This window comes from Mixophyes fleayi, chromosome 6 (assembly GCF_038048845.1).
Source record: "Mixophyes fleayi isolate aMixFle1 chromosome 6, aMixFle1.hap1, whole genome shotgun sequence".
NCBI lineage: Eukaryota > Metazoa > Chordata > Amphibia > Anura > Limnodynastidae > Mixophyes > Mixophyes fleayi.
The window spans coordinates 57798186-57818203 of NC_134407.1; the positions used below are offsets into that span (position 1 = coordinate 57798186).

General features: G+C 38.1%; 1 protein-coding gene across 6 annotated transcripts in view; it reads left to right on the forward strand.

Annotated features, from left to right (window-relative positions):
• Positions 1-20018, forward strand: part of PAX2 (paired box 2) — a 62908-nt gene that overhangs the window by 11373 nt on the left and 31517 nt on the right. For all 6 annotated transcript variants that reach the window (XM_075216614.1, XM_075216615.1, XM_075216610.1 and 3 more), the window contains exons 4-5: positions 11526-11611; positions 13567-13686. In XM_075216614.1, coding sequence (XP_075072715.1) covers positions 11526-11611; positions 13567-13686 — 206 coding nt within the window. The remainder of the gene's footprint in view (positions 1-11525; positions 11612-13566; positions 13687-20018) is intronic.

The window sequence follows — 20018 nt, forward strand, 5'->3', positions numbered from 1 at the left end:
GTGGCTGCTTAAGAAAGGGCAATTTGAGCAGGATCCAGCATATGTATGTGATAAATGTTAACTGTGCATTAATCGTATTAAAGAGGCACCTATAAACTTTTCATTTCTAATTAAATTCAGGCTGGTGATTTTTTTTTTTTCTTCTTCTAGAAACCCAGCACACTATAGGCCTATTGTTTATGTGGAAAATTAAAATGCAAATACAATGGGATTTATTTCCATTACTGGTATGATATGCTAGGTTTCTCTGTTTAACAGCCTGCAATTATTTCAAACCAGAGTGATCTTTTTGTCTGGCTTTGATGGGACATTGTTCTGTTCTGCAAGGTCATATGCCCATTGGTGTGCCCAAATCCTTGCTAGAAAGAGGGCACACCGTGGCAGCTGTATGGCAAAGCAATACACTATAACTATTGCTTTGCTGATTGTTGTTAAGTGAGTTAGGTTAGGTTTCAAACAGACCATAGAACAAAACCTCCATGAAATACACATTACAGCAAATTACAAAACTTAGTTGCCTGCTAACACTGTGTATCAGTAATAATAATAACAATATGAAATTGGATAATTATAATAATGACAATACTTACATTTTTATGGGGCTAGGCTTAAACTGAAAACTAGCACTGCCGAATGAACATATCCTCTATTTGTCTTAAAGAGATTCAAGAGGCTGCTGCTGTCCGCATAATGACCTCAAAAAGGATTTTCTTGCTAATATGATATTAAATTGACATAGAGCAATGAACCATAAAAAAGGCACAGAGGTATATGTATATTGTATAATAGACGCTGAACCTATATGGGGAGCAGTGAGATATATTCCAGCAGACTCTTAGCTTTTTATCTTTCTAAGGCGCCCACCCATGCGTTACGCCACTAAAATATGGAAATGGGTGCCAGGTTAATTTCGCCCTGGCAAAATGCTGTTTGCATATAACATGACTCTGTTGTGCCTTTCAGCATAACACAGTTACACAGTAAGGAAGCATAGGGGCAGTGTTGTGTTTATGGATCTCCGACCAATAATAGTTTATGCAAAAGCATTCAGGAAAAAGGTACCTACTCCAATTATGGATTTAGTGGGCTAAATGGCTGTAAAAGTGCCCAGAGACACCCATGCCACTAGATTGTGAATAAACAAATGAATATAATAGTGTTGGTAATAATAATAATATAGCATTGGCAGCACATGTAGATCTGGCTACAGTGGCAAATTAGTCAACACAAATCCATTCTCCGAAAACCTTTTTATGCATTTGAACATTGTCCTCCGTAAAGCACTCTCCCAGGAGTATTGATAAAGGACATTACAGAAGCAAATGTGCTAGGTAAAAAAACCAGGATATAACCGGGCAGTGTGGCAGTCTTTATTTTATGCGTACAGTCCCACTGCACAGTGAATGTTATGGCTGCGATAAAAGGAAATCATTTGTTCATATAACACACTACCAGATATTGTTTTTACTATTACCTTATCATTTAGGATTTACTTAATAACATGGCAAGCATAGATCAGAACCATCATCACCGAAAACGGCTCTATATCCCTCCTCATAGACCGATTGTAAGATATTTTATTTTTTCCACAGTATATTATTGCTTACAATATACAGTAACATATGCCTTAAGCTGACATTTTTTTTTACATCTATTGTTACCTACAATAAACATTTTATTAGCTGGATGAGATCTTAATGACTATGTTGTATTTAGATTTATAGCACTCCCAAGGTTACCTTTGATCTCGATTTTGGGCATGGGTTCTTAACCTGTGGGTTGGGACCACAAACATGGATTATCATCCTATTTATAGGTCTCCACATGACCTCTCCTTGCAAATTTATTGAGTATTGCCATGCTATATATTCCTTATTATACATGTATTAATATTAATATTTTTCCACAAACCTCCACCTTCAGATTCATTATATTTTGAAACAATAATATATATAATTTGTAGACAACAGTAAAGTAGTTGAGAGGATGCATATAACTAATTAAAGAACTGGACTATTGGCCAAAAAACGGATTCATATACATTATTTGAGTCTTGGACAAAAAGCTTATATATTATTTAAGAACCCTCCAACTAAATCTCTGTAAATCTGTTCATTACATATCTCATATCGCTTATGTTGCTCATTTAACAGACTTTTAGATCATGGCTTACTGCCTGAGACATTATTGAGATTGTGAGAACTCAGTTATTTAGCTTTTCAGTAAAAGACACACAATAAAAGGACAATCTTATATTTGTATCATGAATTTTATGGATGTAAAAACATATTGTCTGTACACAAAAATGGAGGTAGAGAAGTATTGTATAGAACAAATAAAAATGGAGTGGCTTTTTGAAACCACTGCATATGCCGATGCATACCCCATAGACACATATTGTGAGGAAAGACAACACAATGGAAAAGCCACATTAAAACGTAGTTTACATTATCTGCAGATGAAAGAAAACCTTATAGAAACCAGCTTTGGTTTCCTTGGGTTGGAGAGCACAAGCTGCATTGCCACACCTTTGTCATAATTTATGTCAAACACATAGAAAACGGTAAATGTCACACACACGCTTAATGAAAAATGGAACATTCACTGCACAAATTAATTAAATAGTAACTTAGCCCATGAAATGTTAACAGCAATGATCAAGCATACAGCAACAAACAAGCTAAAGCTACGTAGACAAATATGGTTTGTAAACAGCATAGTAAAGAGTTGAAACATGTGACAAGGTTTGCTGCTTGTCATGAGTCAATGCTAATTTTCTTGCAGCAAAAGTCAGCAGTTGTTGGATCAAATGATGATGGAAGTGACACAGTTTACATTACATTAATACAGATGTTGATGTTGATTTGTAGGAAGGGGGAGAGTGGCGCCGTTTATCTTGAAACCTCAGGTAACAGAATGGTTAGGATCGTTCTGCTCCTTAGTATATAGGGAGGTACAGTGATGTGATGATTTGACTACACTCATAAGAACACATTTATTGAGTCAGTTGTGATCATTTTGAACAAGTTGCTCTTGTTCTGCTTCAGAACAACAGCAACTTACCTGACAGTCATTGTTATTTTTGTCATCTTATAACTGTCAAAGTGAGGAACAGTTTTCCGTCCAGTTTAAGCAGAATTACTTCAGTCTTTTGTGTACAAAGCGGGGTTATATCACTGAGAAAGGTGGTTACGTAACAGGGGCAAATGCAGGATTTGTAGGAGGGGTTTACACGCTACGCTGCTGGTGGGCGTGACCAGCATGCATGGGGGAGTGGCTATATTTTTAGACAGTGCTTGGGTGCACTCCAACTCTTCCTATCCCCATCATATACACAGGCAATTCCTATCCCCATCATATATATGGGGCAAGCCACCTCAAGCATACAGTGCCCCATGCTGGGAGGGGATTTCCAGACACTAGGAAACCCCCCCTCGGTTTGCCTATGCGTAATGACTTGACTGTGTCCGCCTTATGTAGCAGCTCATGCTCATGAAACAAGATCCTCAAGTGCTATACTTTATCACTGTTCCTTAAACTTCTTCTTGAACAGAACAGGGAGAACCATGGATTTGGATCTCTGAGAGCTGGATAATTCTATGGCCTATGGACTGCAGGATTATTCTGCAGCTCTAAGGAGCAGCTGCTCAACCAAACTATGTATAGTTCCTTCTCTGCTTAAAGTGAAAGTAAAGTCACATTTCGGCATTAATATATTTTAAAAATATATATTACTGAGCTAAATAATATACCAGAAGCAACTAATGTGTTTTCACTTAAACAAATCTGTCCTGCATGTTGTCTATCTTTTAGATGAAGCAGATATAAAAAAAAAACTCCTTAGCTAAGGCAAAGTGTCTTTATCTTTCTTTACTCTGATGCAGTGACAGCCCAGAACTTGTGTGATTGGTTTGTAGTCTTCTAGGTAAAAAAAATGTTTCATGCAAACTGCAAATACATGGATTTCCTGTCAGGACATGTATCTGTTGCTGGTGCTCTATCCCTGCAAGTTATGAAGTGGTAATGATGACGATCAGATGAGATACTATGTTAAATGTGTCTTTTTTTTCGGACGTAATATACTCCTGTGTTTAATATGGAAATTGTGTGAAGCCCACATTGCATAGGACGATCAAATAATCTTTAAAGCCTATTTTAAGGGCTGGGTCTATAAGGAGGCAGTCTGAGACAGCTGTTTTGGGGAGCAGCATAATGTAGGGAATTAATTGAAAAATAATGTAGTAAAATGCTGTAAAAGTTTTTATTTGTGGTGTTTACATGGCTGGCACTATTTTCTACCTCAGATACTGGTATGACTAGACGCACCCCCACCCCTGTCTTTTCTACCACAAGCTCACTAAAAGCTCATTCACATTGACATTATTTCATGGGCTTTCTATGTGCTGTATAACGCATCTCAACGGTAATGCAGCAAATAACACAAAATATTTATTGAGACTCCAGACGGTGATGCAGGTATAAGCAGTCAATTGCATTGGTTTGAAAACACTATGGGCCTGAGTCATTAAGGAGAGCAAGGCAAAAAAAAGGGTACATTTAATCCTGGACAAAACCATGTTACAATGCAAGGGGTGCAAATTAGTTTTATATTTTGCAAATAAAGAAATAAAAACTGGCTAATTTTTCATCTAGCACACAAATGCCTGATAGCTTTTTATTTACACTGAAATTTAAAGTTGATCTAGGACATGCCCTACCCCAACTTTACACTTGTCTTCACATTTTATATTTACCTCCCCTCCAATGCAACATGGTTTTGCCAAGGTGTAAAGTTACTCCTTTTTTTTTTTACTTTGCTCTCCTTAATGACTCAGGTCCACTGACTTATTGAATTGTAATATTACCTATTATTATATAATATAAATGCAAATAAAACTTACTTTAACCCAATACTTTCCCTCCTGTTTATGTTAAGTACAATGCCCTATTTTTAGAATGAATGACCTCTAAGTCTATCGACCGACTGAGGTTTTGGCAACTACCATGCAAACTGTTTATTATTACATTAATATCTCAAGTATTACAATATTAGCACAAGTATTGCTATTAGAGATCATTTTTAAAGTGCTGACATTTTCTGAAGCACAGTACTACTGGATTATGATAGACTGAACACCACAGGCTGACCTGGACAATACATGCTATTGACTTGGGCACGCCATTACCGCAGGTTCTGACAACTGACATTGGGCGCTAGTGAACCTCACCGAACAAGCCATATTGACAGAACTAGTGATTTTAGTAAGCTATGCCTTCGCTTTCCATTATTATTTAGAGGTAGCGATTATGTCACAGGCATTGAACCGCTAGTAATCAGACAGGGACACCATAAACATTTGTTGATGCATTTGATCTAAATATTTCTATACGCTTGGTTTCAGAATGATCCAGGGAAAGGGAGGGAGCCTTGTGGGGGGAAAAAAAACCACAATCACTTTTTTCATAAAAGATCAGTTGTTATTGAAATTGACAGACACAGAAACACAGCTGTTCGTGTGCAGAGGAATCCCCTTTATCTGGAAAAGGCTTCTGTGCATATCCATTATAGAGAGAAACCAAGGCCACTCATACTGGGTGTTCAGTAAGTATTGATCTGGTCTGCCAGCAATTTTAATATTTCTTCAGGGACTTTCTAGCAACGGCAGTTAATTCACACTCCCAAATTGCTTATTCAATAGAATGAACATGACTCCTGAATAAAGTCCCTGAATTTATGAGAATGGCACAAGTCAGGCGCTCAGTCAATTCTTATGGACCCAAGTTAATAATATAAATAAAATATTGACTTTAGTGTTTTTATCTATACAAAAATATTTTTTTCTTAGTTTTAAATAAAGTTGTGCCAATTTTATATATATATATATATATATATTTGAAATATGCCCTTGTTACATTGTTACGGTGATAATATTGGCTCTCCCACTGTCCTTTGTACGGTGAGGGCTGTGTTTACACCCACCTTTATTTAGAATGCACACGATAGGTCCTTAGTGACATCTGCTATACTGGTTCCGCAGAACTAAACCAGAATTTAAGTGAATGGGAGGCTTACATCAACACCGGAGGTCTGCTTAAGCCATTGTTATAGTCCATTCATAGGAACACCTTAGGGGGAACTTTCCAACAATGGTCTCTGTTCTCCCGCTTTGCACAAAATGCCTTCTATTCTGTGACAACTTATTATAAGAAGGGCCTGCAGTAAAAGGTGCAGATAAAGCCGCAAAGGCAGGGATATCCTTAAACGTCTTTCCAAATTCATTTGAGATGTCAATGAAAGAGTCCTATACATTTATAGTTCTTGTACTGCACATTGCATTAAGCTACAAGTATACTAGAAATGAGCTCTTCAAAAGTTAAACATATTTAGATAACATTGCTCAAATATACAAATAAACACATATGCATACAAGGAGAATAGCCTTATACATAGGCTATATAGATTTATATGCAGTGTAGCTGAAGTTTATAAAATTTGCCATACTTAAAAGAACTAAAAATAATTTTCACATGAGAATTGAATAATCAAATTTTACAAATATTAAGAAATAGTGTAGTGCCAACAAATCAAATTCCACCATGTAAGTTATTGAGTGAAAACATATAACCACCTAATAATATTAGTCTGTAGGCTGCTTGTTAACAGTTCTACAAAATTGTCTAAAAACTGGTTAATGGAAGCTATAAAAACCAAAATAACCAACATCCTAAAGAAAAGCAATTTTTAATAAGACAACACATAAAATAAAACCATAATTCTTTCTACTTATTTCTAATTTGTAGAAAGTTTTCCTGTAAGCATTTCAGATTATTAAGAAATAGGGGGGTCAAATAAATCCTGTTTTGGAGCTTTTCCAGTTATTAAGTATAACATTTGTGCCAAAAATATCTCTATGTATCTGACACAGGGTAGTCTACAGATTTCAGGAAGGCTTTCAAATATGAAGTGCATCAAAACAAATAGTTAATGGGATATTTTACAGAAGAACGACAACAACAATTTTTTGGATGATACAAATTATCAAGATATTGAGATGTATATGTTTAGAAAAGTTTTTTAAAAAAGAAATAAAAAGTTTTCAAACTTTGAAGACTAGATTGGAAAGGTATTCAATACTCAGCAAATGTGTGACTATAGTGCATGACTACTTTATGGAATTATTGTTGGCTTTCTTTGATTAAGAATTAATTTCATTGTGCTTTAAATACAACTAATTTATATCTGTATTTTATAAATGATATAAGGGATGGATACCAATGATCATTTCAGTTGCTACATGATGCTTAGCCAGTATCTTAGTTGCTATCTTGGAAATGTAGTTCAGAACAGCTGCAGTGGCAACGATTGGCTGACCCTCTTTGTATGTATCACTCTCATAGGTGATAAGTAGACCGAAGAAAAAAAATAATGACATCACTTTTTTTATGACATCATACAGAAAGACTTGGCTGTGATAGCCTGTTCCTTCATGTTTTCCTAATTGCCTAATGCACTCGGAGGTATGAGGAAATCTTTGTATATTTCAGTTTACAGGTCAATCAACCATTGCACACAAATCCATAAGAGAACAGACTTCATTAGTTCAGGTGCTTGACTCACTGAATTTATTGTTTACATGGAATGTATAATAGGCTATTTCCACTACCAAATAAAGAAACCAAAAAGTCTTATAGAATAAATAGAGAACAATTTGGTACATCCACGTAAGTTGTTAATTAATCTTTTACATTGAAATAATATAGATATTCAAAATATATGCTCAACAATGTTATAGCTATGGATGTATTTGCAAAATAATGTTATAATAGACCAGTGATGTTCATATATGTCTAGAGTCCTATAAGTAATATATGTATAAACAGTGAGTTCTGATGTCATCACTTAAAATTGTTGAGTTATGATTATTGTTTATTTATAAACTGCCCATCAAATTACACAGCGCTGTACAGAGAATATTTAATCATTTACATCAGTTCCTGCCCTATTGGCGTATGTTTTTGGAATGTGGGAGGAAAACTGGGGGCACCTGGAGGAAGCCCACACATACATAGGGGTAACAGACAAACTCAACACAGATGGTTCCCTGGTTGTAATCAAACCCATGACGTCAGATTTCTGTGCCCTGCAAAAAAAAAAAAAAAGCATTATAGCCTTGTGATTTAATATGGTCACAGAACTCCTTGGTGACTTTGTAATATACATATAATTTAAAGCATGGAGTGAATTATCTCAATGAGCGAAGCAGGGACAGGCTGGGTTAGGGGGCAGGGGTGCATCTGCCTCGCAGGCCAGTCTGATAGTGGGCTACCTTGGGCTGGTTCACTGGGCCACTTCATTTGTTTTCCATTAAAATAGGCTTCTGAGTCGAGTCTTGCCCTCTGGGCTAAAATTTGCCAGCCCCCCCCTAGAGCGAAGTATGATGTCGACGATTCAGTTATTTTGCAAAATTACACATTCACTACATAATTGCCAAGTTGATCCTTATATCTAAGTGGGGCTTTTCTTGGAACACAGAATGAGTTGTGTGACAAGTGGGCAGAATGTTTAGAGGTACAAACAGTAAGAAAGCCCAAGCAATATAATAACCCCTATATAATGTTAAAATCATGGATATCAATGAATAAAAAAACCTATCAAACAGGGTCTAAACAAAAACACAACAAAAAAGTCATAAAAATATATTTCAGTAAATTCAAAATGTATTTTGTGGGATTCTCCACAATCTGCCAAGATGCTTTGACATGTATGGATCAAGGGTCACAATCAATGATAAAATGAATATTAGCAGCCCAAAGCGTTGATATAGCTGCCCAGTGTCACTGTTTTGCCGATGGCATCTTTTAGCCCTGTAGGTTTATGGTTCCATCAGACATTTAACCTTTTCTATAGTGTCATCAGGCTAAGAGGAGTCTAATAGTGACACAGGACTTCTGCTCAGCACTCTGACACTATTGCTTTACTGTCAGAAATAATTTATAGTTTTCTATTTAAATCTCTTTGCCTGCACCCATCCCCTCCCCTGGTTTAACTGCTCTGGTAAAATCAATGAAGTCAGACCATGGCACTTCAGTGTGTCTTAAGATAGAGTGTTAAAGACCACAGCAAAGGGACGGAAAACAAGGACTTGACACTAAATAGAGACAGGGATGTACCAGGAACAAACATACTCAAATCCCCACAAAGAGAAGAGAGTTTATTACTCATAGACTGTGTAACAATGTACAATAAATAATAAACCATTTTCAACTTGTATTGGCTCCAGTGGAGTCTGCAGCCAAATCATTCATTGGACTTTAAGATAAGATCAGTGAGAGCGGATGTTCAGTACACCTGCATCCTCCCTCCCTAAAATCACTTTATTAAACTTTGTAAATTACTCACTGGCTAAGTACGGACTAACCCCACAGATAAGGGATATATGTCTCATAACTGCTAAGGGCTAATGTTCTGCACACAATACATGCATAATTTTGCTGTAGTTATATGCATGACATAAAGGACCTCATTTAGAGTCGGACGAAAAGTCAGTTTAAGAAGTGTAGGAGTGGGAGTGTACTGCAGCTTGGTAGGGTATTACGAGTGGCAAGCAATCCCAGTTGCGTCCCACTCACAATACCCTATCGAGCTGCGAGCAGTTCCTGCAGCTAGCTAACGCTTGCGCCAGCTAATTCCTGCCTCACAGCTTTAGCCCAGTTTTGACGTGTGCTGCGTCTGCACCTCACTCCGACTAGAATGTATTTACATGGTCACACCTTCACAGTTCCGCATTCCACCTATTCTCTGGTAGTGAGCCGCAAGCTGTCGCAAGTGTTAATTGCGTCCAAGATGCAGGCGAATTTGGTGCTTTCTGCAGATGCGTGGTAGTGTTTTTTTGTTGGATGCGCCTAACACGGACTTTGCGTCCGACTCTAAATGAGGTCCAAAATGAGCATAAAAAGGAAAGTGAATATTATTTAATTTCCACTTTGTGTAACATAGGTCAGTGAAGAGTAATATAGGATACATTGAACTAAATCACAAATTTGGGCCAGTGAAAAGCTATATATATATTTTAAACAAATACCCCAAATACTAATAATCTGAACTGATCTAGCAAAAAATATATTTGTGGTCATTATGAACAATCCATACAGGCAACGTGGGTGTTGCTTTCAGAATTAAGGCAGGTAAAAGCAACACAGAAAGCCAAATCAGCTGTTTATTTATCCAGGTGCGGTCTTATTGGTGTTAGAGTCTCAAAGTTGGAGTATGCATTGTAAAGGCAATTCACAGAGAGAACTTATGGAGCATTGTCTACCATAGCCATTGAGGTGTATATATTTGTGTGTTTGTGTTAAGGCAAGTCATGGATCATTAACTAAACAATGGCATTATGTCAAAGCAACATTCACAGAGAAGAAGAAAAAAACTGTGAATTCCTGGTAAATAATGGTGAATGTCATGTGGGGCTTCAATGCAGACCAGAATCTTTAGAGTGGGGCCAGCTTATATATATATATATATATATATATATATATATATATATATATATATATATATATATTATCAGGAGCAAACGCAGGATTTGTAGAGGGGGGTTTCCACACCACTCCAACAGTAGGTGTGACCAGCATGCATGGGGGTGTGGCTATAATATTAGCCAATGCTTGGTTGCTCTCCAACTCTTCCTATCCCCATTATATACATTTGCAATGCTGCGTGTACTACTGTTAGGTGCACGCAGCTCTCCCTTTTCAAGCAGAGCCGTGTGAAGCAAGGGCAGGGTCCAGCCACCTCAATTATAAAGTGTCCCAGGCTTGGAGGGGGGTTTCCAGGCACTAGGAAACCCCCCTCAGTTTGCCTATGATTATGTATATATCATGTGGGCATCATAAAGGAGAGGATTAGATTTCCAAACCTATCCTGGCCTGCTTCCATGAATGTGCAATTGGCTGTAGTAGCAGTTTCCCATATTTTAAAACCTTAGAATTTTAAGATGGAACATTTGTCAGTTTGATATCATTGAAATAACTCGCAAAACCGATTATAAATGGATAACTTGACATTACTGGCTTTGTCTTTGTTTAAAAAGCAGAACACATTCTAGATACTGTAAGATAGGAAGCAGTCTTACTTCTGAAGGTCCTTTACTGCTTAGCAACCTGCCTCAGTTTCATACTTCTACATACTATACATACAGTTGGCAACCTACAACTTAGCTTAATGCTCATAGACTGTTTTGCAGCTTCATTGTCTAGGAAAGCTTTTTATGACTTACAAAGAATTGCCGTCATTAATCTGCTCAAGCTGTAATCATATTCTTAGTCATTAGTATTGTTTTAAAGAGCAACTCTTGTCATTGATATTAATTCTCAAAGAAGAAACTCTAAAGAAAGACTTGCTTAATAATGGGGTGGGAATTGTACATCTATACACTTGTATGTATCCAATCATGTATGCTGTGGGTTTTTCCTTTCATTTCCTGGAAGAACACATAATAAAACCTTGTTTGTTTTCTCTGTTCTAGAATTATCAGAACAAAAGTGCAACAGCCATTTCACCCGACACCAGATGGATCTGGAACGCCATTAAGCACACCGGGACACACCATCGGTAATTCAATCCCAAGATCTGTCTTGTTTCTCTCACCGCAATTACCTTTTTATCTTTTCATTTTTACTATTATGTATGATGAAATATGCGACACTAACTGTATGAGTTTGATAGGGGGAAAATGTAACTAAACAAAAGAGCCAATACAGAGTATTAGATCAAGTTAGTATTGTTTTAGAAAATACATTGAAGCATTATGGATTAAAGCATGGTGTATCCATTATACTCCATACTTAACTGTGATGTGTGCTGACATTTGGTACAAGGTCATCTTCGTTACTTCTCATGTCTTAGTTTAAAATGATAACAGCTAGTTGTTGGCTTAGTAAGTGTTTGTTTGTGATTGTATATAGCAATTTGTATTCACACCTTATAGAAACACAGGGTGAGGTCATTAGTCCTTTCTTAGTGAATCGTCCAGTGAAAACTTTGCAGTGACTCATGTGATCAGTGACTAATGTTTAAGTTTGAAATAGGGCAAAAGGTTATGGTTAAACTATAAATGAGTAACCATTAGTTGCAGCTTTATGCCACTATGTTAATGAAAGTGACATCATGTTGGGGATTCAGAAGGGTGATGTTTTATTAACTGGACATTGTACTTTCTGTAAACTGTGCAGAACTAATGCAATTTCTTGGAGTTTTAAGAAACAAACATAAAATTTAAACTTAGACTTACGGCATTAACTCCAGATTTCCTGTAAGTTATATTTATCAAACACACTAAACTAAACCATTAAAGAGCTGATTAGATTGGCAAACAAGATATTGTCTATACTTTAATTGGTCAAGTACAGGGATTGCAAAATAACTTTATGGGCTAGATTTACTAAGCTGCGGGTTTGAAAAAGTGGGGATGTTGCCTATAGCAACCAATCAGATTCTAGCTTTCATTTATTGAGTACCTTCTACAAAATGATAGCTAGAATCTGATTGGTTGCTATAGGCAACATCCCCACTTTTTCAAACCCGCAGCTTAGTAAATCTAGCCCTATGTGTTGATCTGAGTTAATACTGTGCGGATGCCTGATGGCTTTTATCAATATCTGCTGTCTTCAAATATCCTATGGGCATTATGGGATGTTTATTAGACCTCTAATATAAGTGGAGGAAGAACTGTAAAAATAAGTCATATTAAATAATTACTCTGGACTAAACTTTCTTAAAATACACCAGATCTGATATCACTTACTTATTTTTTTATTTTATCTTTATAGATTTCATTTTACTGCTAGGTAAATTCTAACACATAAGTGTAACTTAGACGCTAAGCCCCGTCCATGTATTGACATTACTTTGAGATCCTGGCACACGAGGTTAGTGTACCTAATACATACCACCACTCAAGCAAAGGTTTATCATCACCAAGGCAGTCTACATCTTATATTGGAATATGTAGTAATATTGAAGTGCAAATGTCACCTACACACAGTGAAAGCAGACATTTTGTGGACAACAAATATTCATGAAAATGCAGCATATCTATTCACTCAGTGACGTCACTGAGGCACTATTTACGGCAGCCATTTTGTGGGTTTTCTGTCCCCTTCCGCCACCAGAGACGGCAGCAAGGTGACTAAATACAATCAGTGAACTAGCGGCAGGAGAGAGAAAATACTGTCTCCTGTCTCTACACCATTCATGCTGTCAGTCACCTTGCTGCAATGACTGCAGGAAAGCGCGCAGGCAGCTTGTGTCACACTGCGCTTCTTCCTGTAATCAATTAATGCGGAATGGTGGCTTCTGAGTGACTGAATAGGCTGCATTCTCATGCATATGGGTCCAGTCTTAGAAATGGATCCTGCCACTATGTAGGCAAAGAGTGCACTTTAAAATGGTATGAGTTGTTCTTGTTGGGGATTTGCTAGGTCATTTCAATACATTTAGCGTCATAAGGAGTGATCCACAGGAGCTGTCTCCTCACAGGCTTATATCTCCTTTCTCATTTTATTCAGTTCCCAGTACAGCATCTCCTCCTGTCTCCAGCGCCTCCAATGATCCCGTAGGCTCTTATTCCATAAATGGGATCCTGGGTATACCTCGTTCAAATGGTGAAAAAAGGAAACGCGATGAAGGTAGGGAAAAAGAGAGAGCTTTATTCTGTATCTCTTGCAAATAGGGTCTGATTTCAAACCCATGCATACCAGCTGCTCTTACACCAGATCAGTTGTAGCGTCTATGCACCACCCTTCTGCTCCTAAAGCTCTAATTCCTCAGTCTCTTATGTCATGGAAACGGACTGGTTACATGTGAACTTTATAGCTTATTTACCAGTATTACAAACATAACCAGGTAACCGTTACAAATCATACCTCATCATACAATAGCAATGATACAAAGTCATAGGACTGCAATGCCCAAAGCACTCATGCAGCACAATCCAGACACATGAGGGGTAGTTATGTGGTAAACTTCCCCCTTCAGTACTATCCAGACACATGAGGGGTAGTTATGTGGTAAACTTCCCCCTTCAGCACAATCCAGACACATGAGGGGTAGTTATGTGGTAAACTTCCCCCTTCAGCACAATCCAGACACATGAGGGGTAGTTATGTTGTAAACTTCCCCCTTCAGTACAATCCAGACACATGAGGGGTAGTTATGTGGTAAACTTCCCCCTTCAGTACTATCCAGACACATGAGGGGTAGTTATGTGGTAAACTTCCCCTTCAGCCCAATCCAGACACATGAGGGTAGTTATGTGGTAAACTTCCTCCTTCAGTACAATCCAGACACATGAGGGGTAGTTATGTGGTAAACTACCCCCTTCAGCACAATCCAGACACATGAGGGGTAGTTATGTGGTAAACTTCCCCCTTCAGCACAATCCAGACACATGAAGGGTAGTTATGTTGTAAACTTCCCCCTTCAGTACAATCCAGACACATGAAGGGTAGTTATGTGGTAAACTTCCCCCTTCAGCACAATCCAGACACATGAAGGGTAGTTATGTTGTAAACTTCCCCCTTCAGTACAATCCAGACACATGAAGGGTAGTTATGTGGTAAACTTCCCTCTTCAGCACAATCCAGACACATGAAGGGTAGTTATGTGGTAAACTTCCCCCTTCAGTACAATCCAGACACATGAAGGGTAGTTATGTGGTAAACTTCCTCTTCAGAGATTATTGGACTGCCATTCGACATTCCTGTGTTCCATATACTTATCATTTCATGGCTTGTTTTGATCCTGTAAGTCATCGTAGAGAAGATTTATGAATTCATTCTCAACTGTGTATTATATATGTAACGGTTGATATTTATTTTGGAAGACATTTGTATTTTCACTTTATGTTATTGTAAATGTCAATTGGAGCAATTTCAGTTTTGCTGCTTGAGCTGTGAGACATATTTGGGGCACATTTATGACAGATCAATGAAATGAGTGTCTTCTATGTTTTTGGGCATGGTTGTAAGCTGTGTCCATAACATATTTGCTTAGCTTTTCCTGCCTGGTGATATGAGTCTTTGCACACCCTAACTGAGCACCATTAATGTACTTGTGAACAGTTAAGGGTAAGCACAGTTTACCTGTCCCTATGACCCACCCTCTTCAGCAAAGCAACTAATGTTATTTAGCTGCTTGACTAAGTCTCACATTGGAATTAAACAAATGAGAGGAATGATGAGACCAATGTGCTGTGTGTCATTCATGTGTCAGAACAACCCCTGCTGCAGGGGTGTGGTGTCTATGGGTCACGGAGGTAGCGGCTGAAGCCTTCACTAGTCCGTCTACTGTAGAGGCTCCCACCTCACTCTTGTGTGCATATGAGGGGGACATACACAATGAAGCCCCATTCATATGTACTGTATATGTTACTGCATACTGTATGTTGACATGTTGTTGATGCTGACTTCACGATGTAATATCACAGCGGTTATATGGATGCTTCTGGGATATCTCTGATATTAAACATACTTAAAATGTACCTGTTCTTTGTGAGATTAACCAATACTCATCCTTTCAAATCACTAGAACCCAATGACTACTAGAACTACCTGTGTGAACTACCCATGTATCTCTTTCACTATATAGATCAAAAGCTAGCAACTGGTGGCTGTCCATTTGTTGTGGAAGTACATATCCCGACATCTTCCGCTGACAAAATGCTGAGACTGGCAGTTCTGTACAAGCTAGGGAGCCGCTAACATGACATTTATAAGCATTGTCATTTCACTATCAGTTCAATTCCACTTTATTTACAGCTTTGTACAATACACCATTCAGTGTAAATAATTGTACATCTGATAACAGAGGATCAGCATATAAATGTACTCTTGATACAATGTGATTTGTACAGAGGAGGTACATTGGTTGGCAAATACAGCCAGTAGATAACTGCATGCACATGCTGATTTGGGCAATCTGAGGTCATCTTACCACCACGTTTAAGAACATGTCTGATAATGATTCAGTCAACTTCAATAGAATTATCATCAGGCATCAGGGTCATTTTCAGACCATACATAGGGCAATATGGCCATTTGACAGGCATCAGACTGAACAGAAATGGGGGTGGAGTGGGAAAATAAGAGACACTTATGTGCTATTTACAGCCCTGAACAGGGCCGGCGCCAGCTCTGGGGCAGACCCAGGATGCAGCCTTCCCTCCTTAGACATGGCGCTCCCTCCCGCCCATGCTGCTTCCTGCCTTTGAAGTTGGAAGCTGTGTTCAACATCCTCTGCTCCTCATAGTGGGTTTGGAGCTTGGTTTTGACATCATAGCCAAAGGCCACACTGCCAGCCAATCACAGACCTGGATGAGCAGCAGCTGACAGCTTCATAGATAATAAATAAGCTGCATGCTAGTTCTCCTCCATGTCAGCAGGTGGCGCTCCTTGTGGGGGCATTACAAACACCGGATGAGTGACATTATGTCACTCGTTCAGTGGTTTAGGTGCCCTTTAATCATTGGTGCCCTAAGCAGCTGATGGTAGCTCCAACCATACTGGTGAAGCTTCATTTATCTCTCAGTGCTGGTCCTCATCTGTAAAAATAAGAGTGAACTGGGGCAAATGCCCCCTTTGCCAGCCCTCAGCAGATTTCCTGCAGTATATATGCGATTTAAACATGAATTGAACAAAGTGAGGGTGATTGACTTTTACTTTTTTTCTGACAAGGCTGCTTGCAACAAGGTATAAATCTAACTGAATATAGATACGTTGTTGCTAGTCCACTTGCTGTTAGGCCATTCTATATAAGGTGCAAAGCCCTCCTCTAGTCTGTCATCTTTGTTGCTGCTTTCATTACACAGTAGCAGTGGCACGGATGATTAAGAAGAGTGGAGATAATTATGTGTCAGGATGATGTAGCCAAACTCTCTGGTTGGGTGAAGGCAGCAGAGTGATTCACAGCATCAGCTCTGTGCTAGTGAGAGCGAGAGAGAGGCCCGAACACTTCTATTCTCCCTTGTTTATTGAAAGAGTTAAGGGAAATCAGCCAAGTAATTCTCCTTTGCACATTTTCCCGGATTCCAATGTTAAACAGAAACAAGCACAGGGAGGTATCTTAAACAAACGGCATTTAATCACATTCTAGAAGGAAATGATTATTCAACAGCGACCGGGTTAAAATGAGGATTTGGTGGCATACCCCGGCTAGGTCGTGTAACAAATGTATTATTATTTTCATTATGTTTCAGGTTTAGTGCCTTATTTTTGGATTTACAACCAGCTTAGTATACTGTGGTTATTATAACTGACTGAAGTAGCATCATTTCAGGCATTTGTTTTCTTCTATATAGATGTGTTAGGTTTCTGCTGTGTTGGCAGGTTACCCATAGCTGTGGTATGAGGTTTTTCATTTTCATCTTGTGACGTACAATTTTTTCGCACCTAATATTATAAACTGCTTTTGAGTCACATAGTCCTCTTTTAACCCTTAGATAGTCCCAATTCAGCTAAGATTGGCCAGCATGGTCTGTAAACAGAACAGTTGTCTGCATCCATGCCATTGGGATTGGTGCTGAACAGGGATCAGTTATAGGACTTTTAGGTCTCCAAATGAGTCTCCGATGACAAATTCAGTTTTGTGATGCTTGGGTTTATTTTTACTAGGGGCAGTAAGAACTACATGGACTCTTCTAGAGCCAGTGAAGAGTAGTCTCCAGAATGTTGCTGTTGGGTATTAGGAATGCTATCTGGGATAAAGGCACATATTTAATACACCAGTGATATTTCTGCTGTCTGAAGCACTGCAGCCACAATATTTTGTCTTTGGCTAAGTATGGCTGCACTTCTAGGTATTGGCTTCATCGGCCTATTCTTCTGGCAGTGTCAGTATATGTCTCGCTGGCACATCTTTCTATATCTGGCATAATAAACATTCATTATCCTACTGGATTTTAAAAGTTGGAAATTTGTCGCTTCTGTCCCTCCAATGAATTTGTGACACTGGCACCGTCGCTGTTCCTCCCTGGTGCTTCTCTATCCTGTCTCTTTCATTTCCCCTCATTATACCTTTTGGAAACAGTGAAGCCTTTTCAAGAGCTGCATCAAACGGTATCTGTTTGCCATTTGGAAATATTAGCTTTTAATGTTGACTTGGAAATAGTCACCATATAAGTGGTCTGTATATATAAATAATATGTGTGTATAGGAACATTTTTACAAGTCTGTGCCTTTTGGCTGTATGTAACCAAAAGTATATAGCCAGTGGGATATCAATTAATATTTGTAATCAAATGTACAGAGCCCTAATGTTCCCAGAATACTCATTGACACAAATGATGGATAACACTACAGAGGCAGATATGCCTTTAAGATACAGCCTGTTCTGCAAAGGTCTGTGTAAACAGTGTAAACCTCTTCAGCATGGAGCTGGTTAATTATAACAGTCTAGATGAATCATTAAACAGATTTTAAAAGTAAATATGCACCGTCAGCCATTTTGCCGACTACAATGATGGCGTGTGCTTGGATTGATGATGTCTTCTCATTCCAGCGCTTTCTATAAAAGACATCCGAACTTAGAGAGAAAACAGTGAGATTAATTTGAAAACCTGTGAAATGTCTTCTCATAAATAGATTTTCTGAACCCCTAGTGCTACAAAAAAGAACAATTATTTACACACAATTTAGCACATACTTACTCTCATATGTCTAAATGTTTATCTCCCAGTATTTATGTCTGTGACACTTGCAGCAGCTGTCTGTCCCTCTGGCATTCTCACTGTCCGTCTGTCTCGCTGGCACTGGCACAATCCTTGTTCTCCCTATGCCACCCTTTTGTCTGACTAAAAACCTGAAAAGTCTCTCCTCACTGAGCGTTTAGTTTAACCCTTCACTGCCAGAGGACCTGTGTCCTCACTGTTCTCTGGCAACTTTCTGATAAAACCCATGGAAACACGTGTTGTATTTGGACGCATACAAAGTAGATGGAAAAATTATACAGCTTAAAAATGTTATATGATATGATATATTTTTATATTTCTTCTTAAAGAAGTGCTGTTCTTACTAAATATATTCCATTTGTCAGAAAAGTTTTAATACAAAAAAATAAAAAATACTTTTATGCCAATATAAATGACCATGTGTACATAAACATGTAACTGCTGCAGAACCTCTTTGAATGCAGGCTTATCATTGTTGATTTTTATACCTTAATAGCAGAGCCCTGGACTTTCTGGAGGATCTGCAGAAGCTGTATGGTCAAGTGTAGTGGATTTATTGGTACAGCCTACATTTAGAATATTTCTGTCACAACTAAACACCCTGAGATGTTGACTAATTATTATTATTATTAGCTAGAGAAGTAATGTCTAGAAACACACACAAACACACACACACACACACACACACACACGTATAACATCATTTAAAATAATATTATATAAAAGCAGCAGTAATTAAAGAAAATAAATAAAGACAGACCTGGCATGTGATTTATTTATTCATTGCAACTTTAGTAATTTTTTACCTGTGCATTTTCTATCTATTGTAAGCGTGAAAATAAATGTTTAAGGTAATGGAAAATGGAGAAGACAATATGAGATCTAGGAACTTTAATGCATGACTATAAGATTAAATATAAAACTGATTACTGGGGGTTTAAAGCAATATGTCCTAGAAATGATGAATTTGCTGTGTGGTACTGACACTGCCATCCAGTGTCACTCAGGCACAAAATGGCGTCTGGATCAATAGACTTCTTGGGGTATATTTACTACACTGTGGGTTTGAAAAAGTGGAGATGTTGCCTATAGCAACCAGATTCTAGCTATTATTTATTTAGTACATTCACAAAATGACAGCTAGAATCTGATTGGTTGCTATAGGCAACATCTCCACATTTTCAAACCCGCAGTTTAGTAAATCTAGACCCTTGTCTTTCTGCCACTTCGAAAACAATGGAAAAGTTAGCTGTTGTTGTGCTCTTGGACATTTCTAGAAGTCAGCACTTATATTTT